This window comes from Peromyscus maniculatus, chromosome 4 (genome assembly GCF_049852395.1).
Source record: "Peromyscus maniculatus bairdii isolate BWxNUB_F1_BW_parent chromosome 4, HU_Pman_BW_mat_3.1, whole genome shotgun sequence".
Taxonomy (NCBI): Eukaryota; Metazoa; Chordata; class Mammalia; order Rodentia; family Cricetidae; genus Peromyscus; species Peromyscus maniculatus.
The window spans coordinates 108,724,978-108,744,575 of NC_134855.1; the positions used below are offsets into that span (position 1 = coordinate 108,724,978).

General features: G+C 46.5%; 1 protein-coding gene across 3 annotated transcripts in view; it reads right to left on the reverse strand.

Moving 5' to 3' along the window:
- The window catches only part of Dnaaf9 (dynein axonemal assembly factor 9), a 138,846-nt gene that overhangs the window by 25,203 nt on the left and 94,045 nt on the right, over positions 1-19,598 (reverse strand). For all 3 annotated transcript variants that reach the window (XM_076570653.1, XM_076570654.1, XM_076570655.1), the window contains exons 22-28: positions 13,849-13,995; positions 12,051-12,139; positions 11,022-11,120; positions 10,107-10,224; positions 7,532-7,620; positions 6,386-6,544; positions 1,398-1,523 (exon numbers count right to left, since the gene is read on the reverse strand). In XM_076570653.1, coding sequence (XP_076426768.1) covers positions 1,398-1,523; positions 6,386-6,544; positions 7,532-7,620; positions 10,107-10,224; positions 11,022-11,120; positions 12,051-12,139; positions 13,849-13,995 — 827 coding nt within the window. The remainder of the gene's footprint in view (positions 1-1,397; positions 1,524-6,385; positions 6,545-7,531; positions 7,621-10,106; positions 10,225-11,021; positions 11,121-12,050; positions 12,140-13,848; positions 13,996-19,598) is intronic.

Here is a 19,598-nt window from a genome sequence, read left to right on the forward strand (position 1 = left end):
TTAAAAAAAAAAAAGATAATTAAAATAAGAAAAAATTAAAATTCCCAACTATTATAATGCTCCTTTTAGAGAAGGGAGCTACCACTAATGAGTTTTATCAAGTTCCCATAAGTATGAACAACATACAAGCAGTTAGACATGATTTTGCTGTTATCACTACGAAGAGAGGAGTAGGTGGAGGGTTAGAAAGGAGGCTGAGCATCTTGCCCAGGCATCCACACAGTGGGCCTGAGGCAAGGTCTAGGTCTATCTGGTCCACAGAGCTCCATGGTTACCAGACCAGCAAGTTAGATGCTTAGGAGCACAAGCTTCATTCTTTAATTAATTTTATAAAATAGCTGGACAAATACCAAGTGAACCAAATTTGGTAACTCCTACTTTAGGCTGTGAATCCAGTTCCCTTCCTGACTCTCATAATTTCTTAAGATTCCTAGGAAGAACTCTCATGTGCTACCAGCAAGACCAAAAGACCAGGAACAAAGGAAGGGCTAGCCATACCAGAGGCTTTGACTTCCGAGTGTGTGTGTGTGTGTGTGTGTGCGCGCGCGCACGTGCGCGCGTGTGTGTAATTATATAAGCCACTCAATCACCTGCTGCACAGCACATACATTCCTGGAAGTGTCTGTGTCTCTAAGTGCCTGTGACTTTGGGTGCAATCACTTAGGCCCTTCTTGGGCCCTCCCTCCTTTCTCACTGAAGCCCATGTCAATTCACAAAGATTTCCCACAAGGCATCACATCCTATCACAAGGCTGGACACGAAACCTATGACATGAAAAGGGGCCAATAGTGCTGATGTAAAAAGTGAAGGAGACAAGTATTCAGAACACATGGACTTGTATGTTGCCTTAACTACCTTTCCATTGCTGTGATAAACCAAATCTTTTTAAAAAAAGTGTTTAATTGGCAAGTGGCCTTAGAGGGCTGGAGTCCATGATGGAGGAACAAAGGTAAAGTGGCAGGAACAGCTGAGAGCTTGATCCAAAAGTACATATTGATATAAAACTAGGAGGCAGAGGTGAATTACTAGAAGGCAGAGTACTGTGAATCACTCTAGTATTTTGAAACCTCAAAGGCAGTGACACACTTCCTCCAACAAGGCCACACCTCCTAATCTGTTCCAAACAGTTCCATCAACTGGGAACGACCAGGCATTCTAAGACATGAGCCTGTGGCAGGTCATTCTAATTCAACCACCACAGGCGGTGGTTTATTCTGCTCTGCGCCTTTTTAGGACTTCATGCAAACAGAGTCATGGGGTCCTTACTGCATACACCGCAGGCCGATGTGTTCCACAAACCAAACATGTGTAAAGCCTGTCTCATTCTGGTGGGGAGGGAAAATGGCTAGTTCTCTTCAACACCACATCGTGGGCTGGAGGTGGTCCTAAGTGTCTACCTGTGCTCCATGTAGCAGCTCAGGGGCTCCACACACACTGTGACGGCACCAATGCTGAAGTAGGACTTGACATTTGGGTCTGGGTGAGTCTGCAGGGCCTGGACAACGTCAATGATATCTGTGTAACTAAAGGGAGAAAACACATGGTCAGCTTCCTGGTTGGGGCTACAGAACAGGAGAACAGGGGAGCGCTGAGTGGCTGAGTGGACGAGGGCTGAAGACCCAAAGTGGAAGGCTGTCCCAGAGTTCCTTGGTGGTACCTCACTTTATGATCCAGAGCCCCTAGAATCCACAGCATGCTTGTTCATCCCCAAGTTCTTTTGGTTCCCCTAAAGGGGAAGAGTGGGTGGAAGAGCCAATCTGCTCTGGAGATGAGAAGTGACTGTGTTTTTCGGTCAGAACTCAGGGGTTCCTGCCAGACTCTGTTTTCGTTAGTTCTTTCCTCTCCCTCCCATTTCACAGGGTCATCAGATCTGTCAAATGCCATTTCTAGCCCCATCTTCTGCCTGGAACTCCCTCCAATCTTATTTACAGAACCAGTCTGATGTCTTCACTTAGGAGCGAATGTGTTTGTAATCCAAACCCTCGAGCAGGTTCCTCCCAGGTTCCTGTTATTCCAAGCCCAGAGGACTTCACTCTTCAGACACTGGGCCAAAAGATCCGCATCCTCTTTGACTCCACTGCTCTCTTACCCTTCAGCATACGCTGAAGAGATCACTGCTCACACTCCCACTGGGTCAGAGTGCACCGTACTTCACCTAGGCCACCCCAAAGGCCGCCCAGCTGCCCCCCTACTTTCGTCCTGCCTCACTGCCAACTGTTCTCAACACAGAAGCCGAGGGATCTGCTAAGCCCTTGGACAGATCGCATTACTGCTCTGCTCAAAACTGGTTTCTGTCTCAGTGCGGAAGTCGAGCCCCTGTCTGTGGGCTAGGCAGCCCCGTGCCACCTGACCTCTCACAGCGCAGGGGTAACGGCGTTACTCCTCCCATCCCTTCCCCTAATCCACGCACTTGGGCCTCCTGGGTCCTCTCTGAACATGCCAGGCATACTTCTACATTTGTACTCTGCTCCCCCGGGCTGGGATGCTCTTCTCCTCTGGCATTTGGCTGGCTGGTTGGCTTCCTTCGGGTCTCTGCTCAGGTGGCACTCGGTTGTTTTTTGTGGTGCTGGGGATCGAACTCACAGAGTGCTGCACATGCTAGTTGAGTACTGCACCACTGAGCTACGTCAGCTGGCACCTTATGGAGACATCCTGGGCCGTCACACACTGCAGTGATGGTCACGCTCCTTTGCACACCCTGCACCCCTCCCCCGTTCGTCTGCAAAGTGCTGACTCAGCCACAGTCTCTCCTGGATCCTGCTGTCCCGTCTTCCCTCATTTGTCTGCTCACTGTCTCTGCAATAAAGCGGCTGTTCACTGTTACCGCTTCTGAAGCCTAAAGCAACTCAGATCAATAAAGGGGACATTCGACCTCCAGCAGACCCTGGGATGACTCTGAGGGGCCTCTTCACCTCACAGGGGACAGCCCTGTCCCAAGGGACCCAGACTATTACCAAAAGGTCTGAGTCTAGGGAGGGAAGTCAGACCCGAGCATCTGGCAGATCAGAGGGCCTGTGTCTGTGTGGGCCTTTGGGAGAGCAGTGGGAGGTGGGTGGGGTTGCAGACTGACAGAGCTGTGTCCCGAGTTCCTACTCACCTGTAAAAAGGCCCTCGGCTTTGTCCCAGATTAGAACATCATCCTCGGTCCTGCCCAACCATCAGAGCTGCAGGGCAGACAGGGTGTGCTAAGCTCTAGTTTCCCACAGGTGTCTGGCAGCTCCAGGGGTGTTTACTTATTTATTTTTATTTTATATAGGCTCTCACTATGTAGCCCTATGGTGGCTTGGAACTTGCTACCTAGAACAGGCTGCCCTCCAACTTGTGGAATCCTGCCCCAGCCTCCAAAGTGCAAGGATCCCCAGCCTGGGTCACTCTGCCTGGCTTGCTCAGTGAGCCCTACCTAGGCTCTGCTCTCTGGCTTCTCTCCCTGGGCATCTGTGTGTCTATTTCCAGTGCAGTGCTTGGGTAGGCCTGGGTGCAGGGGAGCCCTACACACTGCAGGCTCTTACAGCAACACCTTTGAAAATAGAGGAGTTCAAGGCTAGTCTAGCATGGGCAAGGTAACAAGCGGGTGGTTAACCAAGGCAATGGAGCAAGGCCTGTCTTTTTTTTTTCAAGGTGTATTTATTTTATGTCAAGATGTAGAACTTCTGAAAAAGAGCCCTTTTATAACCACCTCTATCTCCCTTTTGCCTACCCTATCCCTAAACTACAAGTCTGAGTCTTAAGATTAAAAGAGCACTCGAGGACCTGGGATCAGGTCTAGCTCAGTTGCTACAGTGGAAGCCACAGGTTCAATTCCCAGCTCATATAAACGGGGCATAGTGACACACGCCTGTAATGCCAGCATTTGAGATGCAGACCAAAGTTCACAGTCATCCTCAGCTACACAGTAAAGCTGGCCCATGAGAAATGACCTGTCTCAAACACAAAACTGTAAGATCAGCAAGTGCACTGAACCTCTGAGCACTTGCTGATCTTACAGAGAATGTGGGTTCAGTTCCCAACACTACATGGTAGCATAAGATTGTCTCTAACTCCAGTTCCAGGGGAATCTGACACCCTCTTCTGGTCCTCATGTGGACACAGCATGTACATGTTATATGTATATACACAGAAGCAAAACACTCATACACATAAAAAAAACTTTAAAAAAATCAGATATATACTGATGAAAATAGAAGCTGGATTTGAGAAATAAGCCAAGTGTTATGGTGAATATCTGCAATCCAAGTACTCTGTTGGCTGAAGCAGGATGATCACAAGTTCAAGGCCAGCCTGGACGACATAGTAAGATGAAAGAGGGAGGGAATTCCTTTTTTTTTAAAAATTTATTTGTTATGTATACAGTATTCTGTCTGCATGTTTCCTTACACTGAAGAAGAGGGCATCAGATCTTACTATAGATGGTTGTAAACCACCATGTGGCTGCTGGGAATTGAACTCAGGACTTCTGGAAGAGTAGTCAGTGCTCTTAACCTCTGAGCCATCTCTCCAGCCCAGGAATTCTTGATATGAAGAGCCCTTGGCATCTTCCTTTACCAACAACCTCAATGTCTAGTGTCAAGGGGTTGTATAACTATAAATCCTGTAACTGTATGTTATCTGTTGGCTCTAAAAAAAAAAAAAAAAGGGTCAAATCTATAAGTGCCTTAGTAAAGAGCAACAGCATTTAGCTGTTTTTTTTTTTTTTTTTTTTTGTTTTTTTGTTTTTTTGTTTTGTTTTTTTGAGACAGACTCTCATATAATCCAGGTTGGCCTCAAATTCAATCTTCCTGCTCCCATCTCCTAAGTGCTAGAATTATAAGTGTGTACCATCCGATCTTCCTGCTCCCATCTCCTAAGTGCTAGAATTATAAGTGTATGCCATCCGATCTTTCTGCTCCTATCTCCTAAGTGCTAGAATTGTAAGTGTGAGCCATTATGGCTGGGGTTAGCCATTATTCTATCTATTGGTGTCCCTCATACCCTGTGGTATAATTGGGTGAATGCTGGGTCTATGCTGCATGAGCTGGTTATGACAGACAGCAGACCACAAGCAGCTAAATATCCAACGTTTTTACAGACTTGTAGAGTCAGAGATAAGGAATCAACAATATTCTCTAAAATAATGGATAATGGAAATGACCTTAGCTGTGTACACTGACAAGCTGCCAAGTTCTCTTCCAGGTCCCCACTCCCAGTGACTCTCAGGTCTGGCAAGGGCACATCAGAAGGTGGTGATGCTGGGCTGGCCCGTTCCTCTGACTGGCAGAAGCAACAGAAAACCTCAAAAAACAACTGGCTTCAAGGCCCAATTCTCCCTCTGACAAGGCCATGGCCTAAAGGGCCGAAAGAAGGGAAACGAGACGGGGTCAGACTGCAACAAAGTCCATCAGTGCAGGCAGGTCCCAGGGGGCACTCTGCCAGTGGAAAGCCATCTTGGCTCCTTCCAGGTCCCATCATTATACCCAGGAGTCCAGACAGAGCTTTGGATCTGCGCCTGTTCTTAACTGGAGACAACTAATTATTGTGAGAACAGCACACACAACCATAGCACCAGAAACAAGCCCGGCCCCTGTTCTGTTCTGTTCTGGGCCCCGGTGATGAAGGTCCAGGTGTGAGGCGTTCCTCCATGGAAGGCCGGTGAACAGAGTGCCCAGGGCAGTGGCACAGACCCTGCCAAAGCTCCCTTCTCAGCCGGGGAGACGGCTCAGTGGGTAAAGCATCTGCTCTGCAAACATGAGGATGTGAGTCTGAATCCCCAGCACCCAGGTGAAAGAAAAGCAAGACATGGCTGTGTCCACCTGTACCCCAGTGCTGTGAGAGACAGACAGGAGCTGCCACCCTGCTCCAGTGTCGGTGACAAATGCTGACTCAAAGGAGCAAGACAGACAGACAGACAGACAGCAAGGATACAAGATGCAAAGACATCCTATGTCCTCTTCTGGCTCCATGGGTGATGAGTACACAGGGCACACATTCATACATACACATCTACATCACACACACACACACACACACACACACACACACACACACACACACACACACACGGGCACGGGCAGGAATCCACCTTTTCTCTGACAATAATGGTACTTATAGGGACTTCAGAATAAGGCAGACGAGGCTCCCATATCTAGATGACAAGGTTTAAAGACTATTATGAATCACTCTACGAATTACTGTAGAATCTTTACCAGATTCTCTAATTCCTCACCTCTTGGACATACTACAATATGGAAGCCAAAATCAAAACATGTGTAGCTATCAGTTTACCTTAGCCATAGTATGGCAATAGCATCCTGGCCTTTCTGAGGAGTGCCGCTAGCATTAGGGCACATACAAGGTAACAACAATGAAAAGGTCCCCATACTCACTTCCATCCCCAGTCTCCATCACTCACCCTTGTAACACCACCAGCAGTCTGGTCTTCTTGCGGATGTAGGCCGACTGTCGGGCAGAGCGGTTCTGTTGGGCCTCCAGGGCACTGGAGAGGTATTTTTGGAAATGGGCAGCATGGAAACATTCAGAGCTGTCCATGATTTGGCGGTACACCATCCATCTGGAAACAGCAAAGGCAATCTTAGCATAAGGCTACATATGGCCTGGTCCTGAGAAGCTCAGCCATGGATTTAAATATGAACAGTACTCTCAAAGACATGCTACTATCTATGGAGAGAGAGCTATTGTAGCATCACAGAAAAAGGCAGCAGCCTCTAGCTGGGTTAGAAGCCCAATATCCCAAAACCAAGATCCTTGGACCTTTTGTAGGAAATCTCCATCCACCAGGAAAAAAGACAGGTAATGTATAGTCAGAAAGCCTCGGCAATGAGAAAGACTTCTGACCTGACAGTGATTTCCTGAATAAAATAGCTTTAGTTTCATGCTTGGTAAAACTAGTAGGAAATGGGTAAGGTCAAAAATTCAGAATGTTTTAGAACAAGAGCCAGGAATGGTGGCACATGCCAGTAATGCCAGCATTCAAGAAGCGAAGCAGAGAACTTCCAATGAATTTGAGGCCACCATCTCAGAGAGACAGAGGCATGGGTGGGGAGAAGGAGCATGAGAGGGAGAGAGAGGGGAGAAACAGAGGAGGGGGAGGGAGAAGAGGGAGGAGAAAGGAGGTAGGGAGGGGGAGGAAATGGGGAGGGGAGAGACAGACAGACAGACACACACACACACAAAAGCTGGGTGTGGTGGCTCATGCCTATAACATAGCACTTGGAAGGTGGAGGCAGAAGGGTCAAGAGCTCAAAGTCATCCTCGGCTACAGCTACAGCACATTCAAGGCAAGCCTGAACTACAGGAGACTCTACCTCCCAAATAAAAAGAATGTTTATAGGACAAAACCACTAGATGTGAGGATCTGGTTAACCTGTCAACACTTACTAACCAAGGCACTAAGCACGCTCTATCTAACGAGGAGGTGGTGGATGACTTCTGTGCCAACAATGTCCCACCAAATGGCAGCGCATGTCTAAGGCTCCCCCACCAGGGCAGCTGGGCACACCATCTCTTTCCCCAGGGCCAAAGCAGAAGCCGTACCGACCTGCCGTACTCCTTGTGCAGAGTGACCAGGAAAGCACAGAGCTTGCTGGCGTGACAGCCAGGGAGACCGGTTACAATGCTGATGATGACCTACACGGAAGAAAGAAACGTCTCATGGGTCTCCAGTTCAGCTAGGGACACTGTGAAGCGGTCAGGACAACCAGTCTCCAGAGCAAGGCTTCGTGGGTTGAAGTTCAGCACCACTTTTCACTAGCTCCTTGATCCAGAGTGAATGACGAAGTCTACTGTCCTGGGTAGTAGGGTTTTCTTTTCTTTTTGGAGGGGGTGGGGGTTGTCAATCTGACAGGAGCTGAAGTCAAATGGGAAGAGGTATCTCCATGAAGAAAGTGCCTCCATCGGACTGGCCTGCAGGCAAGTCCGTGGGACGTTTTCTTGATTGCAATCAATGGAAGGCCCAGCTACCGGGCTCCATCCTGGACAGGGGGGCCAGGGTTCCATAAGAAAGCAGGCTGAGCAAGCATGAGAGCAAGCCGTAAGCAGCACCCCTGTGGCTTCTGCTTCAGCTCCTGCCTCCAGGGTCCTGCCCTGACTTCCCTCAGTGACAGTGTGACTTGAGAGCTGGAAGCTGAAATAAACCCTTTCCTCCCGCGTTGTTTTTGGTCATGGTGTTTTACTGCAGCACTAGAAACTAAGCTAAGACCTACTCACCTTACAGGGTAGGTGCGAAGATTCAAGTTCACTTATATAAATAGTCAATAAATTTCTATAGGGCATTTGTAACTGTATCACTTGAAAGAGTAAGCATTTGGAGAGACTAACTTGCTTAAGACCACAGACCTCTACTTAAGGAGACACTCAGGGATATTACATTTGTCACATTTTTTAGGAAGCAGAAAGGAAGCCTGGGATATAATGTCCCAGCTATACTGGTGTGGAAGGAAGCCGGTGAGCAGAGGAGCTATGCTGAAGATGCTTCTGTGGGGCTGCCCGTGTCTTCCAGGCCATGCTGTCTGTGGTGAGACAGAACTCCCGGGCATGGTAAGCTCTCTGAAAGCCTCTCTTGGAAGAAAGGAGGAATCATCCCGATGACCCTAACTGCATTATAGCAGCACACAGAACTAGGTTCCCCTCAGGTAGATAGTCTAAGGCCATTTAAGGGATTTACTCAACGAGGAAGAGCAGCAGAGGAGGACAAGAATCATGCAACCACAGAAGGGTTATTACAACGACAAGGCCTAGGAAGGCCTGTCTACAGGAGAAAAAGTTTTACTCTATAGCCCAAGCTGGCCTAGAACTCTATGCTACCCAGGGTGGTTTCAAAGCTGCTGTGATCCTCCTGCCTCAGTCTCCTGAACACTGGACACAGGCCATCATACCAGGCTGTATGTTTTATTTCACAACATGTGAGACCCCTCAAAATAGGCCCAGTCATAGAAACGGACACCAATGCTAAGCCTAGAGACAGTCAGCGGCAGCTGGTCGCATAAGCACAGAGACAGCGGTTGATCTCTTCTTTTGTGGAAACCCAAGCTCTCCTTCCATCCTGTGACCAAGGCTGCTCTCCTCTGTCCCTCTCTGCTCCCTGCAGAGTACAGAGGTAACTCACAGTCTTCGTTCCCCTACCCCAGCTGTCCCCATCTGCTTCCCTACTCCTCGGCGCCACTCCTCAGTCCCTTAAATCACACGTACACACTCAAATACTCTCTCTCTCTCTCTTTCTTTTAAGCAAAATTAGAGTTTATAAAGAAAAGACTTCAACAGATTTAAACATAAATGGAAAGAGAAAGAGAACCATCTATGGTATACCTATAAGATCATGGTTGTGGGATCCTTCCTTTCTAATTTATGTGTAGGTGTTCTGACTGCATGAGTGTCTGAACACTGTGTGTATGCAGTGCTCTTAGAAACAAGAATCCCCTGGAACTGAAGTTATTTTTTTTTTTGGTTGTGAGCCTAGCCTTTAACGACTGAGCCATCTTTCCAGCCTGGAACTGAAGTTATAACCACTGTGAGTGGTGGTGCTGGGAATCGAACCCAGCTGCTCTGGAAGAGACCAGCTTCCAAAACCTGAGCTGCCTCTCCAGCCCCAGATGTAGGCTTCTTAAGAGCCACTCAGCCAGGTACTCTTACTTAGAGGCCAGTACTATGGCACCTTTTAAGTAAAATATCACAAGGTAGGCATTTATTTTATACTGTTTGCATAGTGCTATCTCCTTTAGTAGATGGGCATGAATTAGACTTCCACAGAAACAAACTATGATACACAGCTTCCAAAGGGACAGTGGACAGTCAAGTGGCAAGAAACCTGAGGCAGGGGCACATTCTGGAGAAGAAAATGCCTGAAGTATCACCTTACCCTAGTGATTGTAACATGGGCAGCCTTCCTTCGAAGCTAGGTTAAGTCATTGTCACAACCAGAAAGAAGTGACAGCCTGAGAACACACAGCAAAAGTTTAAAAGACCTGGAGAAGCAAGATGTCAGAGTTGGTCACTGTCATGGAGTCTTTCATGAATATCATTATCAGTATTCAAGGAGGAGAACACACTTATAGAAGGACTCCATCTGTGCTCCTGTGAACTGTTATAAATTCTCAGCATGTCTGGCCAACCTCTACCTTGTCACTTTCTAATCCGTGAGCAGGGCTGATTTCAGCTTGCTGCAGCAGGCCTGGAAGATGGGTCCGCATCACAGGCTCCTGACCAACACTGCTGAGAACAAAATGCTGGAGAAACCTAGAAAAACAGAGACAATGTCACATTACTGTCACCAGCCTTGCTTGATCTCTCAACTCACATTAGTGATTTCTTACCCAAGTGCTATGAAGCCTTGAAGAGATTCTTTCTAGGCCAGGTGGTGGTAGCACACACCTTTAATGCCAGCTCTCAGGAAGCAGAGATCTCTGAGTTTGAGGCCAGCCTGGACTACAGATGAATTTCTAGGACAGCCAGGGTTACACAGTGAAACCCTGTCTCAAAAAACAAACAAACAAAAACTAAAAGAGAGAGAGGAGGAGGGGGGGGGAGAGAGGGAGAGGGAGGGAGAGGGAGGGAGGGGGAGGGAGAGGGAGAGAGGGGGAGAGAGGGGGAGAGAGGGGGGGAGAGAGAGAGAGAGAGAGAGAGAGAGAGAGAGAGAGAGAGAGAGAGAGAGAGAGAGAGAGAGATAGATAGATAGATGCTGGACAGATGGATCAGTGGTTAAGAGCATCGACTGCTCTTCCAGAGGACCTGGGTTTAATACCCAGCACCCACATGGCAGCTAACAACTGTCTGTAACTCCAAGATCTGACACCCTCACACAGACTTACATGCAGGCAAAATACCAATGCACATAAAATAAAAATAAATTTAAAAATTAAATTGAGAGAGAGATATTCTTTTATGATATGAAAGTGTATATGGCATATCACTACTACCCTTTTCAGATCTGTAAGAAGCTCTAAGTAAAGGAGCTCAGGGAGGACCAATACTTGGGTCTCCGACATTTCAAAAGCGGCAACAGGAAACATCTGGGGCCAGATGCACAGACTCACCGCTCCAACTCCGGGAGTTTGGCCGAGAGCAGCTTGGGAGAGCTCCACTCCTCCGCAGGATGGCTCAGGGCACTGAAGAGCTTCTGTGCACTGGAGTGCCTGCAACACCAAAGGCTCAGATCAGTGCTGCACCTCCCACAGCAGAGGCACTTCACACAACTAGTCCTGAGGCTTCAAAGCCAGAGACCTTAACAGAGCCAATACTTCCAAAATAGGCACCCACAGACGTGAACAAAATATGGTACCAGTGCATGACAACTGGAATGCCCACAGAAGAAGGTTGGCCTCTTTTTTTTTTTTTTACACAATCTCAGGTTTTAATTCTTAGCTGTTGGGATTTGAATGAGATCCCCCATAAGTCATGAGTTTTTGAATTCTTAGCCCCCGGCTGGAGGCTGTTTGGGGAGAATAGGCAAGGGTGGTCTTCCTGGAGGCGGTATGTCTTTGCTCTCTCTGCCTTCTGTCTGTGATTTGAGATGTGTGAGCTATCAGGTGTTGCTCCAGGCATCAGCTGCCTCCACTTCAACATCATGGACTCCTTAGCCCAAATAAATTCTTTCTATAAACTGCCTTGGTCATGTGTTTTATCACAGTAGCGGAAACCTAGATAAAATAGCAGTGAATTTCCCCCTTCCCCTCTACTCTCCCCAGAGTCTCTTGTAGCCCAGGCTAGCCTCTAACTTGTTATATAGCTGAGTATGATTTTGAACTTCTGATCCTCCTGCCTCTTTCTCCCAAGTACTGGGATTATAGGAATATACCACCATGCCTTGTTTATGCTAGGATGGGACAAACCCATCTTGCATGCTAGGCAAGTGCTCTTCCAACTGAGCCACACCCCCAGCTTGGATTTCATCTGTCTGGCTGTTTTCCCAAGCACACCCGCTACCTGCATGCTGGCAACAAGGACATGACTATTGGCCCTTTCCAAAGCAAAGACCCTCGTTATGTAACATGAGTCACCCTGCAGAGAAAGCACACGCACAAAGCGTTGGGAATTGAGCACAAACACTGGAGAGAGCCACTTACAGCCTCTTTTGTTCCACAGATAATCCATCTTCCTGGACCACTTTTAAAGAAAGCCCTGAGTTATCCTGCTGCTGCCAGGAGGAGAAGACCTAAACAAAACAGAATTTAAACAAAGAACACTTTAAACCCGACAACAGGATATGAAATCCACATGGGATCTGATGACTGATGAAAATCAACACTGTCAGTGAAGAGAAAAACATTATCACAAACAAATTCGCTTCAAAATTGAGGCCGGAAAGCAATTTTGTTCAGGGTGTTTCAAAGCCAGAAATGCCTCTTTGGGTTCCTATCCTCAGAGACTGTGACCTTCCAGAGGTCAAAAAGCCTGGAAGAAGGTGTCAGGAACACTGTTCTGGCTTCAAGAGCATGTTCCTCCCTGGTGACAGGACCACAAGGCAGTGGTGGCCTCAAAAGAAACTGCTGCTTAGAGGGACAGCTGAAGGGATTCCAGAGACTGTGTCTAGGCCAGGAAGGCCAGCAGGAAAGGCTGTGCTTAGAGGAGGCAGACTGTGCTGGGAACCTTCAGAGACAGTCCTCCTTCCTGTTCCTCTGTAGTCTATGACTCATCGTGAAGAAGGGGCACTGCTTGGAAGGTGCTGCAACCACAGCCTTCCAAGAACTTCTGCCAGTCGTGATGCTAGACCAGCCATTATTCAGCTCTGGCTACTGGGTGGTCTCTAAGTGCATCACACAATTCACCCCTCCCCACCTGTAGAAACGGTCTCATATAGCCCAAGATGGCCTCATACTCACTATGTAGCTGAGGTTAATCTCAGAAATCCTGATCTTCCTGCCTCTACCTGTAAGTGCTGGAATCATAAGCATGTTATACTACACCTTGTGGGGCCACAGAATTCTTGGTAAGTTCCTTCCACCACAGAATATGAACTGAGCATGTATAGTAAGCTTATTATCCTATAGGGTCCTTTGCAAAGGCAAGAAGGGAATTGCAATCCACAGGGAAGGACAGCATGGGGTGGGATAGAGCTCTAGCCCAGTAAGTAGGCTTGTTATTTAATCAAATAGCTAAAAAGGAAATAGATTTAATTGGAACTTAAGAGGGGACAAGCAGATTTCATTTCTGTAGGCTCCCACCGCTCAAACACCAGAGGGATTGTGAAAACACTTATCAGCTATGCTCCCATTCTGTCTTCTCAACAGTGTTTTAATCTTTTTGTTGTCATTCATGCTTTTAGAAGAGTATCTTATATAGCCCAGGCTAACCTTGAACTTCCGATCACCCTGCCTCCCCTCCTAGGTACTATTACAGGTTTTCACTACCACACCTGGCTTGACTCTCACTTGAATCACACCACTATTAGTCCTTTCTAATTAAAAAAAAAAAAATCACATTTTTATTTGTATAGGTGTTTGCCTGTGTGTTTGGTACCACATGTGTACACGGTCCTCAGAGGCCAGAAGAGGGCACTGGAAGCCCCTGGAACTGGAGTTACAGATGGTTATGAGCCACCATGTGGGTGCTGAGAATCAGTCCTTTGCAAGAGTAGCCAGTGCTCTTCACCACTGAGTCATCTCTTCAGGACCCCCAATGCCCACTTTTCTTTGAGAAAGGGTCTTACTATGTAGCTTTAGGCGGCCTGGAATTCACTACAGAGACCAAGCTGGCCTCAAACTCACAAGAGATCCACCTGCCTCTGCCTCCCAAGTGTTGGGATTAAAGGACTGAGCCACCACACCTGACTTGACATTACCATTAGTTTGTTAAATATCTTACTATTTAAATTGCTAAGAGAAAAGAAAGTGGTTATTTTGCTAAGTTGATAAATAATGTTACCTCTGAGTAAAATGCTTGATATATCTTTGACTTGGGGAAAAGAGCAATCATCAGAAAATTGCTTGGTCCATGGAACTGAACTGGGAGATGAGGAAGTAGTGACCCTCTGAAGTCGATGAGCAGGGCGGCCACTATGCTGGTGGAGTCCTAGAGAGAGAAAGGAGCATCAGAAGAGGACCCAGCGGCAGGACTTCTGCCCCACCAGTGTCAGCACACACAGGACCAATTGCTTTTCAAGTATTTCTGCAGAAAATGGTTACTGAATTTAACCACAGCCATGCTCTCCAGCTCCTAGCTACAGGAGATATTGGCACCCTTCATTGTTTTTTTTTTTTTTTTCCGAGACAGGTTTCTCTGTGTAGCTTTGCACCTTTCCTGGATCTCGCTCTGTAGACCAGGCTGGCCTTGAACTCAGAGATCCACCTGCCTCTGCCTCCCGAGTGCTGGGATTACAGGCATGCGCCACCACCGCCCGGCTATTATTTTTTATTTTTGGTGGGGACATGGTCTCACCAAAGGCCAAGCTAGCTTTGAACCCACAATCCTCCTGCCTCAGTGTCCCAAACAGCTGGGATCAGAGGCATGTGTTGTCATACCGACTTAGATATATATTTTCCCAAACTAAAAATGTCATCTCAAAATTCCTTCTAAGGTACTGTTTTAGGGAGGATGGGGGGAGATTTGAGACATGGTCTCATGAAGTCCAGGTTGAACTCAGTTCACTGAATTTCTGATGGTTCTGTTTCTAGTTCTCTGGCTGGGATTAAGGCTTGTGTTATCTTTTTCCCAGGTAAGGTGTTAATTTCTTATCGTATATAGGATTTCTGTCATCTGGTGGTTTTTTTTTTTTTTCATTCTTTTCCGAGTCTCCTCTGATGTACAGAAGCTTTTAAAATTTATCTTTACTTTTTGGAAAGGGTTTTGCTATAGAGCCTCGACTGGCCTGGAACTCATGGTGAGCCCCATGCTTCAACCTCTCAAGAGCTGGGATTGCACGCATATGCCATCATACTCAGGTAGCATAATTAGTTTTAAAAATCATGTGAGCCAGTGAGATGGCTCAGCTGGTAGAACGTGTGCTGCCAAGCTTGACAAGCTGAGCTCATCCCTGGAGGTCTACATGGAGGAGGGAAAGAATCAAGTCCCACAAGCCTGTCTCTGACTTCCACACATTAAACCCCACCCCCGGGAAATAAATACAAATGTAACTGAAATCACCGTGTGTGTGTGTGTGTGTGTGTGTGTGTGTGTGTGTGTGTGTGTGTGTGTGTGTGTGTACATGGGTGCATGCACACCACAGTGCACATCTGGAGACTAGAGATGGCGGCTACGGGGAGCTGGTTCTCCCCACCATGAGGTCTGGTCTAGTCATCAGGCTTGCACTGCAAATGCTTTTATTTATGAGTCATCATCTAGAAAACGTAATGGTTTTTAAGATTTATGTATTTCCTTTATGTGTGTTTTGCTTGCGTATGTGTCTGTACACCACATGAGTGTCTGGTGTCTAAGGAGGTCAGAAGACAGACAGCCTTACAACCCCTGGAACTAGAGTAGAGTGATGGATGGTTGAAAGCCACCATGTGGCTCTTAACCACTGAGCCATCTCTCTAGCCTCCAGAAACCTTTATTATTCTTTAAATTTTATTTATTTATTTATTTATTTATTTATTTATTTATTTATTTATTTATTTATTTATTTATTTATTTATTTATTCCCCCGGAGCTGAGGACCAAACCCAGGGCCTTGCGCTGGCTAGGCAAGCGCTCTACCACTGATCTAAATACCCAATCCCCAGAAAGCTTTATTTTGATGAAGTTCAATTTGTGCAGTTATTCTTCTGCTGTCTGTGCTTTTGGGGTACTACCCAAGAAATCAGTGACAAATCCAGTGTCATGAAGCTTCTTCCCTGCTGTGTCTTCTAAGAGTGTTTCACTGTTTTAGCTTTCATATTTAGGTTTTTGATACATTTTGAGTAATCATTTTTGTACTTAGTATAAGGGTCCAACTTCATTTTTCTGGTGTGTGAATATAGGGCTTCTCTAATATCATTTGCTGAAAAGACTATGCTTAGGACTAGAGATAGTTCAGAGGTTAGGAGCACTTCCAGAGGACCTGAGCTCCATTCCCAGTACCTACTTTGTATCTCAAACCATTTGCAACTCCAGTTCCAGGGGATCCAAATCTTCTGGCCTCTGTAGGCATCAGGCACATATGTGGTACACAAACATACATGTACACAAAACACACATACACATGAACAAATACATACATACATTTTTTTTTAAGATTGTACTTTCCTCAATAAACCATTGTGAGTTCCAGGCCAGCCAAGGCCACACAGACAGACCTTGTATCAAAAAATGAAGCAAAGAAAAGAGAATAGAAGAAAAAGAAGGGAGGACTTGAGTTTAGAGTCTTGGAACCTACACAATAAATGCCTTGGAAGGTTCAGATCCTTGGAGCCAGCTGCTAGCAAGGTGATCTGTATCAATGAGCTCTGGCTGTGATTAAGATACCCTGTCTCGATAAGCACTGGAGGGCTCCTGTTGCAAATCACCCTCTGGAGCAATGGAAGGATCTTTCTACTGGCACTTGGAGGAGACCCGATCTGGTGTTGGTGTGGGCCCGGGGTTCTGTTTATGTCTTTCCTCAGGACAATGAGGTGCCTCTTTGGATTCCTGAGTGCTGAGTGAGCCCTGTGGCTGCTGCTGAAGCCCAACATGGCAGAGACCTATTAGGCCTTCGTGAAAAATTCTCCCCTTCTGATGCCAATGGGGATTGAGAGCCCAATATGGCCAGCTTTGGCAAGCATTAACGTAAGCCTAGGAACTGTAGCCATGTGGTTGGATTCTCCAGAAGGTAATGTATAGTAACTGCTTTTTCAAGCATGTTTGAGAACATGTCACCCAGACACCTTGGAGATTAAGGATAACCCTGAATGAAGGTCACTGACCTCCATTTGTTAACAGTAGCATGCCAGCTAAGTCTTTTCATTTTCAAAATCCTCTTCAAGCTCGTGTAGTACCTACTTTTCAGGAGTGGCTCTGTGCAACATTTATTGGCCTCCTGAGATTCATTTAGCCCTCTTTGAAGATACTTAAAATTTATGAGCCTAAATGTAGCCATTATAAGATCATTAGTTATGCTCCTTGTGAGCTGCCTGTTTTTTATTTATGGTTCTTAGTTGTTCTTTTGCAGAGCTACCAGCTTAAGTCGTGCTGGGATCAAGAAAAATGGGCCTTGGCGGTTCGTGTTCCCGGAGTTGTATCCATGCCAGTGGATGCCCACACACTCCAGAAGAGAATTTGACATTGCTGCTGCCGTTATTGCTGTTATAGCAGAGGCGGCCACCGCTGCTACTGTTTCTGGGATTACCATGTCATAATTGCTTACTACAGCTAGCACAGTGGAGACCCTGGCAGTAAAAGTAGCTACCACAGTTAATCTTTCATTCTCTTGGGCATGATAAATTTAATTCAATAGTTATATACAATTTGATTGGCTTTGAAAATTATAGATTTATAAACTTAAGTTCCATTTGCTTTTGGGATACCATCTTACAAGGACTCCAATTTGCTGTAAGGCTCGTTAAGGAAGGGAATGGCTCAGTTGCCTTTAGCCTCCTGGCTATGGGTAAGATAGGACTTCTGTTGGTCTTTTCTCTGTTGGTCTTTTCTGTGTCGAACACACAGATTGCAAGACCAGTGCCACTTTGAGATCTTTGGCAGCAGTTAACTCTGCAGCTCACACACGATGGAGCCTATATGATGAGTATTCAAAGACGGGTAATGCCTGGGGGGCACTCACCAACCTAAGACAGAGTGCCTGTGTAGCCTGGGCAGGCGTCTCCATGACGGGTAAGGTGACCTGCTGATGTCCCACGCAACCTAAGTCAGAAGCTCATTTATTAGTAAAAGGGGGACCTGTAGGGTCCTGGCCCCTGTTTTGGGTAACTGTAGCCTTGCTTGCTGACCTTGACCTTGATATCCTCCCTATGCTAATTCCCTCCCGGGTCCCACCCTCCTGAATGCTTAAAGGAAGTTCCTTGTCTGTGTATCCTGCATAATGGGCGTTAACAGCTTAGATGAAAGATTGTAAAACATCAGTAGCGAACTTCTGCCCTCTGGGGTCCTCCCATTGTGCGGTAAGCCTGTATTTAAGACCTCTTCCCTCCTTTAAAAAATGGCATTCGGCATTAAAAAACAAATAAACAAAAAACACAAAAACAAGACACCCTGCCTCAAAAGATTAAGGAGGGCCCAGCCTTTAATTCCAACATGCAGGAGGCAGCAGCAGAGAGGCAGAGGCAGCCGAATCTCTGTGAGTTTGTGGTCAACACAGAGTTCCAGGACAGCCAGGGCTACATGGTGACAGCCTGTCTAAAAATAAGAGAAGAGGAAAGAATTGAACAAGACATTGCTATAGACCTTAGGCTTCCACATGCATGCCCATGCACATCTGCATATACACATGTGCCAAACACATGCAAACACACGTACATGCACATCACACACACAAACAAACACACACACACACACACACACACACACACACACACACACACACACACGAAAAGAAGAAAAACTAGTTCTAAAGTAAATGTTTATTGAGTTTGATTGCATAATGGTTGGTTTGTTTCTTTAAAAAATTATTTAATGGAGTGGGGTGTGGTGAGGCATTCCTTTAATACCAGCACCCAGGTGGCAAAGGCAGGCTGACCTTTGTGACTTAAAGGACAGCCTGGTCTACATAAAGTTGCAGCCCAGCCTGAGCTACACAGTGCCACCTGGTCTCAAAAACATGGGAACAAACTCACTACAGAGACCAGACTGTGCTTGAACTAGAGTGCTGAGATTAAAGGCCCATGCCACCACACTCAGCCTCAGATTGGGCAAGTACTTCAACCACTGAGCCATTCCAGCCCTTCTTTAGAACTTTGTTTGTTTGCTTGTTTATTTAGTTTTGAAACATATGTGAGAGACAAATTTTAAGCTTTAAATTACAATGCCTTAGAGACCCTTGGCTCTGATCTGCAAGCCCCTTGCCCAAGGACAGATGGTTCCTGAAATGCTGGAGGCTATTGTTTATGGGAGATAACAAGCCATATGTTTTCACTCCCCTAACCAAGTTCGGCTGACCCATCTGCACCAGATGTGCTTGCTCACATGTGGGCGGGAGGTTCACAGGCAGGAAATATGTCAGGATATATGCTTGTCCCTGATTGGAAATGCAATGAATTATGGGTTTTCCTTCTTTTTTTTTTTTTTTTTTTTTTTTTTTTAAATTTTCGAGACAGGGTTTCCTGGAACTCACTCTGTAGACCAGAATGGCCTCGAGCTCAGAGAGATTCGCCTGCCTCTGCCTCCCAAGTGCTGGGATTAAAGGTGTGCGCCACCAATGCCCAGCTGAGTTTTCCTTCTTAAGCCCTTGCCATTCTTGAATCTGTGCCATTTCCCAGAAACCCAAGTATGGACCTGGCCAGAGTCCATACACTTGGCCAGTACTTAATTAAGCGTGCTTCAATTTTGAACTTAAACTATGGTAGTAGTCTTACTCTCAACCAGTGGAATTAATATTTTCTGGAGGCCCCATTGAGATTCTGACCACCCGCCTAAATTCTAAAGCTGGATGTGATGTGACTATCCGCTTCAAGCTCTTACCACTCTAACTTTCCTACCACAATGAACTGTAACCTGTAACTCCTTTCTTTGCTAAGCTGCTTTCTGTCAGGTATTTGTTACAATAACGG